General features: G+C 40.7%; 2 protein-coding genes across 4 annotated transcripts in view; both read right to left on the reverse strand.

The window, feature by feature from the left end:
* The window catches only part of LOC149220267 (uncharacterized), a 519,697-nt gene that overhangs the window by 348,753 nt on the left and 156,302 nt on the right, over window positions 1-14,642 (reverse strand). The window lies entirely within an intron of this gene.
* On the reverse strand, window positions 10,814-14,129 carry LOC149220268 (uncharacterized). Its single transcript, XM_089382775.1, has 2 exons — window positions 11,527-14,129; window positions 10,814-11,402 (listed from the first exon to the last, which is right to left on the reverse strand). The coding sequence occupies exons 1-2, from the start codon at window positions 13,729-13,731 to the stop codon at window positions 11,208-11,210; spliced, it is 2,400 nt and encodes a 799-aa protein (XP_089238901.1). The 5' UTR covers window positions 13,732-14,129; the 3' UTR covers window positions 10,814-11,207.

Below are 14,642 nucleotides of genomic sequence, written 5' to 3' on the forward strand. Positions count from 1 at the left end.
TTCAACTTTCTTCCAGAGCCAACTTAATTGTTGCACAATGTTTTCAGGAGATTCGAGGTCTTTCTTTCTTTCTCCTTTCACTAACATTTGGGGCTATCTTTGTATTACTGCTTTGTTTACCATCTGAAAGCTAAGGTGCAAGTATGTGTTCGCTGATGAGGTAAGATCAATCCCATATTTCTGTAACTCTTGGCAAGAATACATATGTTTGTAATTGTCTAACAAAGGCCCCCTTATGATTAAGAATGCCAAAAGAGTTAAATGTGGTAGCTTATTCTGAATTTATTGCAACCTTAGTAGCTATAAGGAAGAGGAAATAAGGTTCCATTGTATATACACTTCCAATTCTATTTTCAACTTCCATGTAAATAGTCACTTGTTAATATAGGACATTTTAAAATAAATAAATAAATATATATATATATATATATATTTTAAAAAAAAGGCAAGCAAAGGGATAAACTCAAGGACATAAAGCAATCTGCACCTAACAAGATCTTGGCAGTCTTTTCAATTGAGAGTGGAATCTTAAAAATTGAGGATCATGAATCCATGTCTCTAAGGATCAAGAGGGTTTTGAGTCACTTTCAAAGTCAAAAGGGTGGTGTTGCAAGAATCCCTTTCTAACTTTTATAGTAAAATTCAACTCAAAAATTGGTGAGCAAAGGACCTACCTGAAATTGAAGAAGGGAGTCTTAAGGGGGTCAAGAAATCTTAGATACTTTGAGTCTTAGGAGCTTTTACAAATCTCGAATCTTTGGTCCTAAGTGAACTTAAGAATGGCAGGCATCGAAGGGATGTTTACATTGCCACAAATATTGACAAACACAACATCAAGATCAACAACTCACATTACCGAAGTGTTGAGAATGCTAAGATAGAAGATCTACAATGAACCCTTCAACAAACCCTAATCCTATCATACAAAAATCCTTTAGAATACCACAGCATCTTACAAAACAACAATACTCAAAGTGTAGTGAAATAGGACACGAGGGAGAGAGAGAGAGAGAGAGCAGTGCCCTTGGGTATTTATGATTAACACACATTATTAAGATAATACATGAATGTGTTCTACAAATGAGCATACGTGTAGTTATACATATCCTTCTAGGGTTGGGGCCATTGTTGCAGGAATCGTCCCCCGCACCCCGCCAGAGACCAAACCTCAGAATCGCGCACCATGTGGAACCGTGGCCGAAGCATCCTTGAAACCGCACTTCGGGCTCAATTTGCACGACTCCTACAAATTTAGAATCGCCACATACCAAACTCTTCTCACATGTGCCTATTTGTTCGCCTTTCATGCTTCCTGGACGCTCCCTAGACAATTCCTAAATGCTCCCTAATTGTAATAGATTTTAAAGTAGAAGGGAAATGAGAATGTCAATTTTACTTAATTTTTAACATTATCAATAATTGACTCAAGATGTCTGAGAGTGGTTCCGACCTCATTGGATTTCATATGGAGAAAGTAGAATTTTAGATCTCATTCAAAATCCAACAAACTTAACAATTTTCAAGATTTCAAGATCAATGGAATTATGACATTTCATTAGATTCTATCACGTATGAGGGTATGTATAGGCATTTAATCAGGAGCACCAAGCCATTTATGGTACTCCAATGTTGGTGGTGTTGATTGTTGAACTCCTTTGTAATGTCCTTAACAAAAATGTACCCTTTGCCCAAACCAAAATCATTGATCACGCGTGTTACGCTTTTTCTACCATATTTTAAGGCTTGGATTAGGCAGTTTGATCAAAATTAGGCGATGTTAGCTGATGTTTGTTGAGAAATTTAGGGCATAGCAATTAGGTGATTTCTCTATAATAGATAATTTCTTGTGAATGCTTTTTACTTCTTATATTAGGATCTTCCTTTACTTATGTTATTATAGTGTTATTCTTCAACAAACAGTTACCAATGCTTAAACCATAAAGAGACGAGAGACACACAATCTAGGCTATCAGCCAGGGCCAAAACATCTCCCACTTGAGAGGAAAAACCCAAACGAATTCTTCTTCTTATAGAGACTTCAATTGACGAATTCCAAGACCAAGACCCTTGACCTATTTGCCACTCCAAGACCAAGACACAAAGCCTCCTTGATGAGATTCTTCTTGAGTTAACAATAATCAAACCTACGCTTCTTCCTCCTTCTCGGCGATACCTCAAAATTTCAGCCCCTTGACTTTGCTTCAGATATGCAACCTATTTCAGCCTCCTTAGAAACCCTAGCTGCAGCACATATAGTGATTTCACCACTTGATCTCCTTCGCTCGGATTGAAAGGCTTTCTTCTTCAACTCTGCTTCTTGTATACTCCTTGATTTAGCATCTAGCACAACAAAGAGGACTTCGGCCCTTTTCTACAACAGTAACCCTCCTCTTTCCTCGCACATGTGAGTGGAAATCAGCACTAAAACAGATCCGAAATGATACTACAGACTTTGCTCGTCCTTTCCCTCTCTACGCTGATGATGAGGCTCCTTCCCAAGTGATCTTCGCACCTTTTGTTTCAGACTTGTTCTTAACCGAATTGCTTGCTTCCAAATGGGAGTCGAGCTGCCTATATATAGTGATTTGCCCATGCATTTGAGCCGACTTGATAGGGATCTAGGCCAACATGTTCTTTGGAGACATTTCCTTATCCCTTCTTGAAGTCGACTTGTAGGAGGTACCTTTTCTTGGTCTTGGAGGGCCTTCTTATTCATTTAATGACTTATACAAAAATGTAACATACCCAATAAGGGTCATTCATACATGACATTGACTCAATTTGACTTTTATGACTAGATGACAAAACCTAAAGGTTCACAATCGGAACCTTAACTAAAATAAAATTCCTTGATCATGAAACCCATGATTCAAGTACTACAGAGAAAAAAAAAAAACAAAAAAAACAAAAAACAAAAACAAAAGAAAAACAAAAAACAAAAACACTTCTCTACATCAATTACATATGTCATTATGAAGACCGAAACTAGTTACACTTTTCAACACTCCCTCTTAACTAGGGAGGTATTCATAATGGTACTTGGTCATTCTCAATCCAAAGAATTCTCATAAGAAGCGTCAGAATGGTAACACATTTGTATAGCATCCTATCAACCAGCATTGTCACATAGCAAGGCCTTGCCTAACAACTCTATCTCTCCACAGGATCTAAGCTCAATGCTGCCGAAACCAATGATGTATAGACACCCTCATCATTGTCTCTTTCAGAACATACCCCACCCGGGTTCTCAAGGTGTGTTCCACCAAGACTATTCTCATCTTGGATTCCCAGTCCTCAAAGAATATCGGTCCTCTACGACTACTCTTATCTTGGATGCCCTCACTCATCCTCAAAGAGCATAGAATGCCAGATGTTTACCCAATCCTCCATTTTGTCTTCCCAAGAGAAGACAAGAATGATATGTATATCTCTCCCTCTTAATTAGGGAGGACATACTGATTCCAATGAAGGAATGTACTCATTCCTTCGGAAGAAATGTACCTAAGCTCCCTCTTGGCTTAGGAATTTTGTTTCCAATTCTCCACCAAGTAAGAAACTTGTTTCCAGGCTCCCTCTTAATTAGGGACCTACAGCAACTGCTTCGGTGGAGATGATGGGACAACTAGCTGCTTGAAGAACTCCTTCACATGATGTCATGAACTTCTTTTCGTTATTCAAGAGTCTTCATGTTTTGGGACTTCTTAGTAGGGCACAGACCATCCATCACTTTCATTCATGAGTCAGTCATGTCATCATCGGAAAGTGATCTATTAGTCCATATCTGGCCTTTCTTCATGCCATGGTGCCTTCTTTCATGCCATGTTTCCCGAAGAAAATTCCTTCTTGCTACATGGTCAACAATGGTAGAAGACATCTATAGTTCTTCCCTCGGAAGCCCTGCATAAGCCCATCCAGATATTTGTTCAAAAATAAGAAATGAACACTTATATCAAAATTACCTTTGTGATCGTCTTTCATCATGACATCTTCTAGTTTGCATCAACATCCTGCATACACATTGACATATCTCCCAAAGATATATACTATCAAGGGTCTCTTTCTTTTCAAAGTCCATCAGTCTTCATATCTTTCATGGAGATATCCTAGCCAAATCTCTTAGTCCTCGGATGTTGATTGTCTGCTTCATAGTTGCATATGTGAAAAATCGGTTACCCGATTCCTACTGCAGCAACTGATGTTAATTATTCTAATTATTAATTCGATTAAACAATTTACTTGTTCTGTACTACGGAAAATATCGAATTAAATATACTGCAACCTACACAAATAAAAAATTGTGGAAACTAAATACAGCACGGGAGAGAAATAATCATCACACACATCTACACAGTTATTTTTGGACAAATGTCCTGGGAAAAACCCAATGTGGGAAAATCGATGCGGCAGCTGAGGGTTTGTATTATTAAGCAGTAATAAATCTGAATACAATTCGTTGGATGCCCAACTGGTTATCCGCTACAGAGAGAAACTGGGCAAAAATAATAGTGAGATCATCTTACCCTGTCACTGGAAGAACCAGCATTGATCTACACTAGAGATGAGCCTCTGCGTAGTTCTGCATCACTCCAACGCAATTACTGCATCATTGCGGCTGGGACTGCGTTGCACCTCTTTCTAATCCTCAGTTGGCTGGAAACTTCAGTTCTCAGGCCTCTCGGTCTCACACCCCGTCTTTTGGCTCTGGAACTTGAATTCCTCAACAGAATTTTGATCTCCCTCTGAAGCTCTGCGCTGCCACAGCGTAGCTCTACATGGCCCTGCGTCAGCTTCTCTAGACGTCTCTCTGCCCTTTCTGCCTTGTACTCTCCAGTCCAGGAAAACTTCCCTCTGGACACTATCCCTGCCCCTCACTGCAAGAAATTACTTCGAATCTCTCTCTAGCAACTGCTGCACTGCTCTCATCAGAAATTTGATCTCTGGCCTCTTACTCAATGTGTTTTCTAAATGCCCATCAAGCCTCCTCTTATAATCCTTCAATTGAGAACCAATGGCCCAGATTAGATTATAATCAACAGCTGAGATCATTTTGGCTTAATCCTCGTCTTCTTTTAGAAGTGTCACCCACAGTTTGATTAATACCCTTTAATTATTCTAATTTTCTAAGTTTAGACTCAAGCACCCATTAAAAATAATTAATTATTTTAATAAAACTATCTCAAGGTGGAATTTCCCAAAACGATTTCTAGGTATTGTGGAATACATGTGTCCAAGCCTCCTTGCAAATTTTGAGGCTTAGAACACATCCGATGCTACCAGAAATCAACACTCCCTCTTAGCGAGAAATGTGCTCTAGTAATGTAACCTGTTGAAGCATTACTTTGACTCTAAAACATCTCCCTCTGCGTTTTTTATGCCTGATATTGTTTCCCACCAACTACTGCGCAAATGTTGCATCTGTACTGCTGCTGACATCGCCAGTACCAACACTACATCTGTACTGCGACCTTCATAAGTTTTGCATTTGTGTTGTTGTCGGCACTGCCACTACCAACACAGCATCTGCACTACAACCTTCTCTCACTGCTCCTGCTACTGCATCAACAACAGAAAAGCATTCAAAATTATTGAACAGGTGTTCAGCATGATGCATCTATTGTTGGAGTTCTGACTGCTACTAGTCTCCGCGCTGCTGCTGACTCTACACTGCTCAGTCTCTGGCGCTCCTAGCCATTGCAACTGTCACTCTGACACTCCTCTGCACCAAATGACACTGGTCTATCCTACTACTTTTGATTTGGGCTCTTGTAGCAAGGTATTGATCCAAGAGGTGGGCTCCTCAAGGATCCTACCCATCTGTAGTTCTTTCGAACTATAGTTCTAGATCACCCCACCTCTCCCCTGGAGGTATCTGGGCAACCATGGCAAACTCCTCCTCCTCGATCTTTGCGGATGCAGCCTTAAGATCATGCTTCTTGTCCTTGTCCTCTTCTTGAGAGGACACTGGATACCGTAGTGACCAAGTTCACCACACTGGAAGCACTTGATCTTCGAAACATCTATCTTTTTCTTCTGCTACTCCTGCTACCCCTCAAATGCAAGGGCTGCATTCTCTTCCTCCTTTCGCTTCGTCCCACTATTGTTGCTACTACTATCAAGCTTGCACTTGACTAAGTCTCTCCTCATCTCTTCCTGCTGAAGAGCGGCCCACATTCCTTCCCAATCCGACAATCTCTCTCTGCCTAGGATACTCTGGACAAACACTTGCCACTCTTCTGAGACTGAATTCAAGCCCAGCGTCACCATCTCGATAGGCTGAGGTGTTGACCCCACAGCTACTAACGAGTCTCAGATCTCCTGAAGCTTCATTATGAACGGATCAATGCGTTCCTGCTTCTGCATCTGTGTGGATCTCATCTTCTGCTACAAGTACATCTTTCGTTGCTCGGAAGATCCTTCGTATAACGTGGCCAAAGCTTCCCACATCTGCCGAATAGTATCCTTGCCAGCAATGTGACACACTACATGATCCCTCACTCCATCGAGGATCAACCTCTTGGCCTTCGCCATCTCGACCTTGTACTTCTTGAGCGGATCTGGATCCGCAGGTACAGCTACCACACTGTCGACATAGGTTTTGAGATCGTGCTCATCCAGAAGGCATGAGATCCTTGCCTTCCAGATCACATAGTTGGATGCACCCTCCAACCGATCCTAATCTCGCAACCCATGAGCTGCCATCTCTGCCAGTGAAATGTTGAACTGCCTCCTCTCTCCTTTGTGTTGTTGTTGGGCTGGCCTACGCACTCCCTACTAGAGTTAGTAGATTTGTTGCTCCCCGCTGCTGCTCAACAAATGAGAATTTGGACTTCTTGGATGGAAGTCCTCTAAGGAAGAATTCCCTCAAGTGTGCCTTCTTCTCCCACACTAAAGCTATTCTTCCAACAACTACTGCAAAATATTTGTATCCCAACTGAAGATCTGCTCTACAAGGAAAAATACATTGTTCACTTCTGCCTCTAGAAAGCTTCAATCTGGAGATCAAATTTCTATGTCGACTTACTCAGAGAAATCCAATTCTCCTCAAAACTTCAACCTCCTTGGCCCACGAAATGCGTTGCCTCTGGGGTTTCGAATTGTTGCCTCTGCAGTAATTTCGAACTCCTCTTCCTTTCTGCTTCTGATCTCTTCTACTCACAATCTGTTCTCTAATACCATGTGAAAAATCAATTACCCGATTCCTACTGCAGCGACTGATGTTAATTCTTCTAATTGTTAATTTGATTAAACAATTTACTTCTTGTGTGCTACGGCAAATATCGAATTAAATACACTGCAACCTACACAAATAAAAAACTGCGGAAACTAAATACAGCACAGGAGAGAAATAATCATCACACACATCTACACAGTTATTTTTGGACAAATGTCCCCGGAAAAACCCAGTGTGGGAAAACCAGTGCAGCAGCTGAGGGTTTGTATTATTAAGCAGTAGTAAATTTGAGTACAATTCATTGGATGCCCAACTGGCTATCCGATACAGAGAGAAACTGGGCAAAAAATAATAGTGAGATGATCTCACCCTGTCACTGGAAGAACTAGCACTGATCTGCACTAGAGATGAGCCTTTGCACTGCCTCTGCGCAGTTCTACGTCACTCCCACGCAATCACTGCGTCACTGCAGCTGGGACTGCACTGCACCTCCTTCTGATCCTCTGCTGGCTGGAAACTTCAGCTCTCAGGCCTCTCGGTCTCACACCCCGACTTTTGGCTCTAGAACTCGACTTCCTCAACAGAATTTCGATCTCCCTCTGAAGCTCTGCGCTGCCACAGTGTAGCTCTGCATGGCCCTGCGTCATCTTCTTTGGACGTCTCTCTACCCTCTCTGCCTTGTACTCTTTAGTCCAGGAAAACTTCCCTCCGGATACTATCCCTGCCCCTGACTGCAAGAAATCACTTTGAATCTCTCTCTGGCAACTGTTGCGCTGCTCTCCTCAGAAATTTCATCTCTGATATCTTACTCAATGTGTTTCCAAATTCCCATCAAGCCTCCTCTTATAATACTTCAGTTGAGAACCAACAGCCCAGATTAGATTCTAATCAATTGCTCCGATCATTTTAGCTTGATCCTCGTCTTCTTCTAGAAGTTTCACCCACTGTTTGATTAATACCCTTTAATATTTTAATTTCTTAAGTTTACACAGAGGCACCCATTAAAAATAATTAATTATTTTAATAAAACTATCTCAAGGTAGAATTTACCAAAACAATTTCTGGGTATTGTGGAATACATGTGTCCAAGCCTCCCTGCAAATTTTGAGGTTTAGAGCACATCCGATGCTACCAGAAATCAACAGCACATACCACGATCTCTTTCCTTCTTTCTTCACACATTTTTTTCCCAGGAACTTTTAATCAGAGTTCCTCCAATCACGATCAACTACCTCATATTTCATATGAGGACATATTATGTTGATTTCATCTAGACAATGTGTGACTCATGCCTTCTTGTATCCTTTTCAAAGGAGGAGATCCTTTCTTTTGATCATGCTCTCGAGATAGAGCATTTATCCATGTTTACCTGCAACCATATGACATGACTCTACAATTTCAAACACAAGCATACATACCTCATTGTCCTTTAGGTCATCCAGACTTCCTTCAACAGATTCCTTGATTGAAGGAATTTCAATCCCATGATCTACTTTACCTTTTTTTGTCATCATATCAACATCCCATGAATTCCACAAGTTGGAATTCTTGATGAAACCCTTGCTTCCTTTTGATTGGTGATCCTTCCGACGAAGATTCCAATAGAGGATCTTGAGTATCCTCATCCAGTAGATGTTTCCTTTTGACAGATGTATGATGAGCCTTGTACTAGATGACCCTTTCTTTCTTTTCCCATAAGTACCACCTATGTTACTAATGAGGTTTCCAAGAGTTATATCCTTCCATGGGTGATTGCCATGGACTTCAATTTCAACCATCTTTCATGCTTCTTTATGATGATGTCACGAGTTCTTGCTTTCAATGCTTCTATGATGCCATGATGCATCCCATCATTTTTCTTAGTGAATCATGATAGCCATATCTTACAACAGAAGACTTAAGAACAAGAACTTGAAAAGAACTTAGGTGAGGAAGACTATCTCAGTCATAGTAGACATCTCTTACTTCCTCTTTCTTGGATTTCTTCTTTCCATCTTCCTCCACTTCTTTGGTGATATGGGCTTCTTCTCTTCCTCTTTTGTTATTGTTCTTCTTGATTTTAAGACAATCTCTTTTGTAATGCCCATATTCTTGACATCCATAGAATTGAATCTTAGCCATGTTTCTTTTCTTTGTCTAAAAACCAGACTTCCCAAATTTTCCCTCTCTTCTTCTCATTGTAGCATAAGCTTGATTTTGCTCACCCGCTCCCACATCAGATTTGGCCTTTAGTCTAGATTCTTCAATCTTGCATAGAGACCATAGATCCTGGAACGGAGTAGCTTCTTTCTTCCCATAAATAATTGAAGTAAAGTTGCCCCATTCTTTCGGTAGTGCATTTAGTACAATTGTAGTCATTTCTCTATCAAACATGACTTCTCCCAAATCTTGAAGTTGATCATTGATTTCAGATATCCTCATAAAGTATGAGGCTATTCCATCTTCCCTTAACATCTTTAGCTTGTAGAGTTCTTGCCTTAATGATATGACTTCTCCAACAGTGCTTACGGAATACAACTCAACCAGTTTGTCATAGATTTTTTTTGAAGTTTCGAGTTTTTATACATATGGAATGAGGGGATCCTTGATGGATTCTATGAGAATCCTTTGAGCCCTAACTTCCCCTTTCATATACTTTGCAAGTGCTTGAACATCTTCCTTTGATGGTTTAGTGATAGAACCTTTTACATTTCCCATAACCTCATTTTCAATGAGATTCAGGTCTGTCCTTTTCTTCCATGCAAGATAGTTTGAAGCCCCAACCAATTTGTTGCTTTCCTTGATGTGGACATAAATATACTTACTTGATGGGATGCTCCTTCTTCTTATTGCTTTCTTGATGTTGATGATGATATAGAGAATAGAAAACTTCTCCTTGATGAAGAGAATTTTCTTCAAGAATGATCCTTGATCCCACAGAGAGGGAGATCTCTTTGGATCCTTTGATGGTGATGTCTTTGATGATGAAGATCAATGATGACTTCTTGATGATGTCTTCAATGGTAAGGACCTTGCTTCAATGAGAGGGAGATCGCCTTAGAATCTTGATGACAACATTCTTGGTCTTGTTTTTCTAGAAAGGAACTTGATGTATAAGTCCTTCAACTTGAGTAGGGTCTTTGAGGTCTCTTGAGATGGCTTGAGGGTTCCAATACTTCCTTGTACACTTCTTCTTTGATCTAGGGTTTTGATACTTCTTTTGTAGATCTTGATTTCAAGTGATCTTCTAGATTTGCTTTGATGCCTTCCTCTAGATTTGATCCTTGAGTGTCCCTTGATAAGATGCCCTTCCTTGATTTTGTTAACTTAGCTCTAATATCATGTTGAGAAATCTAGGGCATAGCAATTAGGTGATTTCTCTATAATAGATAGTTGCTTATGAATGTATTTTACTTCATATATTAGGATCTTCTTTTACTTATGTTATTATAGTGTTCTTCTTCATCAAACAGTTACCAATGCATAAACCATAAAGAGACAATAGACCAATGTTGCACGAAGCGGGAGCGAAGCGGAAGCGCGAAGCGCGGAAGCGTCATTTTCCAAAAATCTAGGGAGCGAAGCGTCCGCGGAAGCGTCTGCTATATAAATATATATTTTTATATATTTTTTTGCATTTATACTCAAAACAAACATCCCAAATACCAAATTAATTGTAGAAGACATGAAAACATGCATATTTTTGCATAAATCAAGATAGATATGGCATCCATGATTCCATTGTAGTTACTAGTATGTACAACAATCATCTATATTCTAGCTATTACAAACATACATCAAATTTTTAAGCATATTATAAAACATAAAACATTTAAGCATATTATAAAACATAAAACATAGAGCATATTATGATTTATCTAGCAAGTGAGCAACTGTCAACATTTGTCATGTCCAAAATTCAAATAATAATGTTTACAAAATATGTCACTTGGTCACCGCCAAGCCAAAAAGGTTCAAAATTCAAATTCACAAGTCTACAAGTCTAATGAGTAATCTATAGACTATGACAAAAAGAAGTAGATTGTGAATATATCTACTAATCTCTCCTCCTTCCACCACGAATAGAACGTGATGGCGTGCCTCCACGTGGTGGCAATGAAGAAAATGGTCCCTGTGTAAGTCGTGGCACTGGAACTGATGAAGAAGAACCCCCTGCTGTTGGTGTTGAACCATGGAACCTAGGACCAGATGGGGGTGGGGGTGGTGGCATATCAACACGGTCATCATCATCCTAGAATCGCTCAAAAAATTCATGCAAAAAAAAAAAAACACTAGTTAACAAAAAAATTAAAAACATGAATTAGAGAAATGCTTTATAAGGGAAAATTGGAAAATTCATACCACAATGGACATACCTGGATAAGAGCATCCTCTAATTGCTCTAGTTGCAACACTCCATCCTCCAAATTGGGCTCCTCTGGATGCTTGTCCCAAGTCAACAAGTCTTTATTAGACTTTGCATCTTCACAGTAATGGGACAACAATCGCAAGTTGTAATGAACATAAACCAAGCTCTCTGCCCGGTCTAAACTCAACCTGTTCCTTTTAACACTGTGGATGAAAGAATAAGAGCTCCAACACCACTCTGCAGAAGAAGTGTTTACCACCTGTGATAGCACCCGCAATGCCAAACTCTGTAGAAGTGGAGTAGGCCCTCCATGCATGTTCCACCACTCAAGAGCAGAAAAATGCTCTCGATCTTCAATTGAATGCATGCTCCCAAATGGACCAGTGTTGAGCGTATAGTTGCTCACCTGTCTCCGTACCAATGCAGCCTCCTCATTATCAGGGATTAATCTACTCAATGCAGCCATATATTTTTCGTGAACCTCTTTATCTTGGTGTGGTTTTTTCCTGCTTCCCCCCCCAGGTGCTGGTTTTGAAAGCCATGATGGATGATAGTACCTAGGTGTCAAAACATATGCTAATGCATGCAATGGAACATTTAGCATATCCCATCGCTTTTCCACCTCTTCACGAATATAATTGTACAAGGTGGTATCTCTAGGCTCAACAATGTCTTTAATCTGCCCCAACATGCTATCCATTTGCTCATACACCTCCCCAATTACTGGTCGATCTGAATCTGCAAACTTGATCATGTAATAAATTGGTTTGGTGAATTGCAAAACATATTTAACCTGTGACCAAAAGTAAGTGTCAAGAACAGTGTCCTTGACTACATTAGCAGTAGCACCATCTGTACACTGGTTAATTTCATCCCATGTTTCAGCACACACCAGATTAGTTAAAGCTTGTCTCACCTTCACTAGCCGCCTAAAGGTGAGGTAATAACTAGCAAATCTTGTCTTTGCAATTTTAAGCAATTGCAACTTGGAGTAAGTGCCATAGAAGTAGTTTACCCTTGTATGCCCTGTGATGAATTTAATGAGCTGCTTCCCTTTCCTGTAAACCTCAGCAATCCACCCACATTCTTTGTGTTTCACAATATCATGCATCAAAAGGTTCAATGTGTGAACCAGGCACCCAGACCAAAAGATGTGTGGATGAGTACGCTCAATAATTTTTCCTGCTGCCTTACAATTTGCTGCATTATCTGTGATCACTTGAACCACATTATTCGGACCAACATCTTTGATTGATTTCAATAGGAGATCTGCAATGTTTTGTGCAGTTGCACTGATGGAGGAGGAGTCATGACATGCAATAAATACTGCACCCTTAGAAGAAACACCAAGAACATTTATCAAATGTTGGTTTCTAATATTTGTCCACCCATCTGATACAATGGATACCCCATAATCCACCCACTCATGTGTAAAACGTGTCAAAGCTCTTTGAACCTTAGCTTTTTCTCTTTCTAATAACACTGTTCTAGCTTTCTCATAGTTGGGGGCCTTGTATCCTTTTGGGGCTTCATTGATGGCCTTTACCATGTCATGCCAATAGGGAGAGCGAAGCACATTGAATGGTACACCGCAAGCACAAAGAAAACGGACTACCTTTCCATCCACATCATCCCTCCCAGCAACATTAAGGAAATCCCCTATTGTTTTTCTACCTCCAGAGGTTGCAGAAGTACCATGAGGAGATGGGCAACTACCAAATTTAGAGGTTGCACTTGATTCTGAATGAGTTTTTTGTTTCTTGTTTTTTTGTTGTGCAGCCATCTCTATTTTGATGTATTTTTGTCTTTGTTCACTTGAAATTTTTGGGCAAATGGCTACCCCCACAGAACCCTTTTTTTCATCACTCTCTAGCACCCCACAAAGATGCCTCCTCAGACGGGTATATGAACCCGTATATGGTTTTCCTCCATGACAATCATGAGGGCACATCCATTTGTAAGATCCACCACCCTTTCCCCCTTCAAGTTTGGTCACATAGTTCCACAAGGGATTTGATGTACCTTTCCCATCTTGTGCTTCAGTGTCCTCTTCAAGTTCATCCCCTTCCTCTTCAAACCCTTCCTCCTCATCATACATTGGGTCACTACTATTAGGACCAAGTTCATCCCCTTCCTCTTCCCCTCTATTCCTCACCCTTGCCATCATTAAAACCAAGAGTGGAATGATACATAGAAGCCAAAAAAACACCATCTTGGAATATGGATATAGGTGGTGGACAACCTGTAAATAAAGGAGCAAGTAGAAACAATGGGAAAGAGTAGGAGAGGGAGGAGAAAAATACAATTTTTTTTTCAAAAAAACAAGGGAGTTTGGGGTTTGAACTTACCTCTTTAGCTCTTGTAGATGAAGTCCTCCAAGCTCTTGCTCCAAGCTCCTCCTCCTTCTCCTAGCTCCTCCTTCTTCACTCCTCCAAGCTCTCCTCTCTTCTCCTCTCTTCTCCTCTCCTTTCCTCTCTTCTCTTCTCCTCTCCTCTCTTCTCTTCTCCAACTCTCATAAACTCAAAGTGAGAAAATGAGAAGAGAATGGGGGCTTTATTCTTTTCTAAACTCACCCTAAAGTGACCCTAACCCACCCCTAACCCACCCCCTCATGCTTAGTTAAGTTAGATTTTAAATGAAATTAAAAAAAAAAATTGATATGCGCGGGTTGCGTGCGGGTTGCGCCCGGGTGGCGTGCGGGTGGCGTGTGCTTCCGGGCAGGTTGCGTGGCGCCACCTCATGCCCGAACCGCATGCCGAAGCGCGATTCCGGGGGGGCGCAACCTCATTTGGCAGGAATCGTTTTAAAAATGCGGAAGCGCGCAACCTTAAAAACGGAATCGCGATTCCTCTATGGATTCCGGAACGCTTCCGCACGGGTCGCGGTTCCGGGTTAGGATCCGAGGGGGGGGGGGGCGATTCCTGCAACCCTGCAATAGACACACAATGTAGGCTATCAACCAGGGCCAAAACCTCTCCCACTTGAGAGGAAAAACCCAAACAAATTCTTCTTATAGAGACTTCAATTGACGAATACCAAGACCAAGACCCTTGACCTATTTACCACTCCAAGACTAAGACACAAAGCCTCCTTGATGAGATTCTTCTTGAGTCAACAATAGTC

The sequence above is a fragment of the Pinus tabuliformis genome, chromosome Q (assembly GCF_031772625.1).
Source record: "Pinus tabuliformis cultivar Carrire ecotype Pingquan chromosome Q, CPIR1, whole genome shotgun sequence".
Lineage (NCBI taxonomy): Eukaryota > Viridiplantae > Streptophyta > Pinopsida > Pinales > Pinaceae > Pinus > Pinus tabuliformis.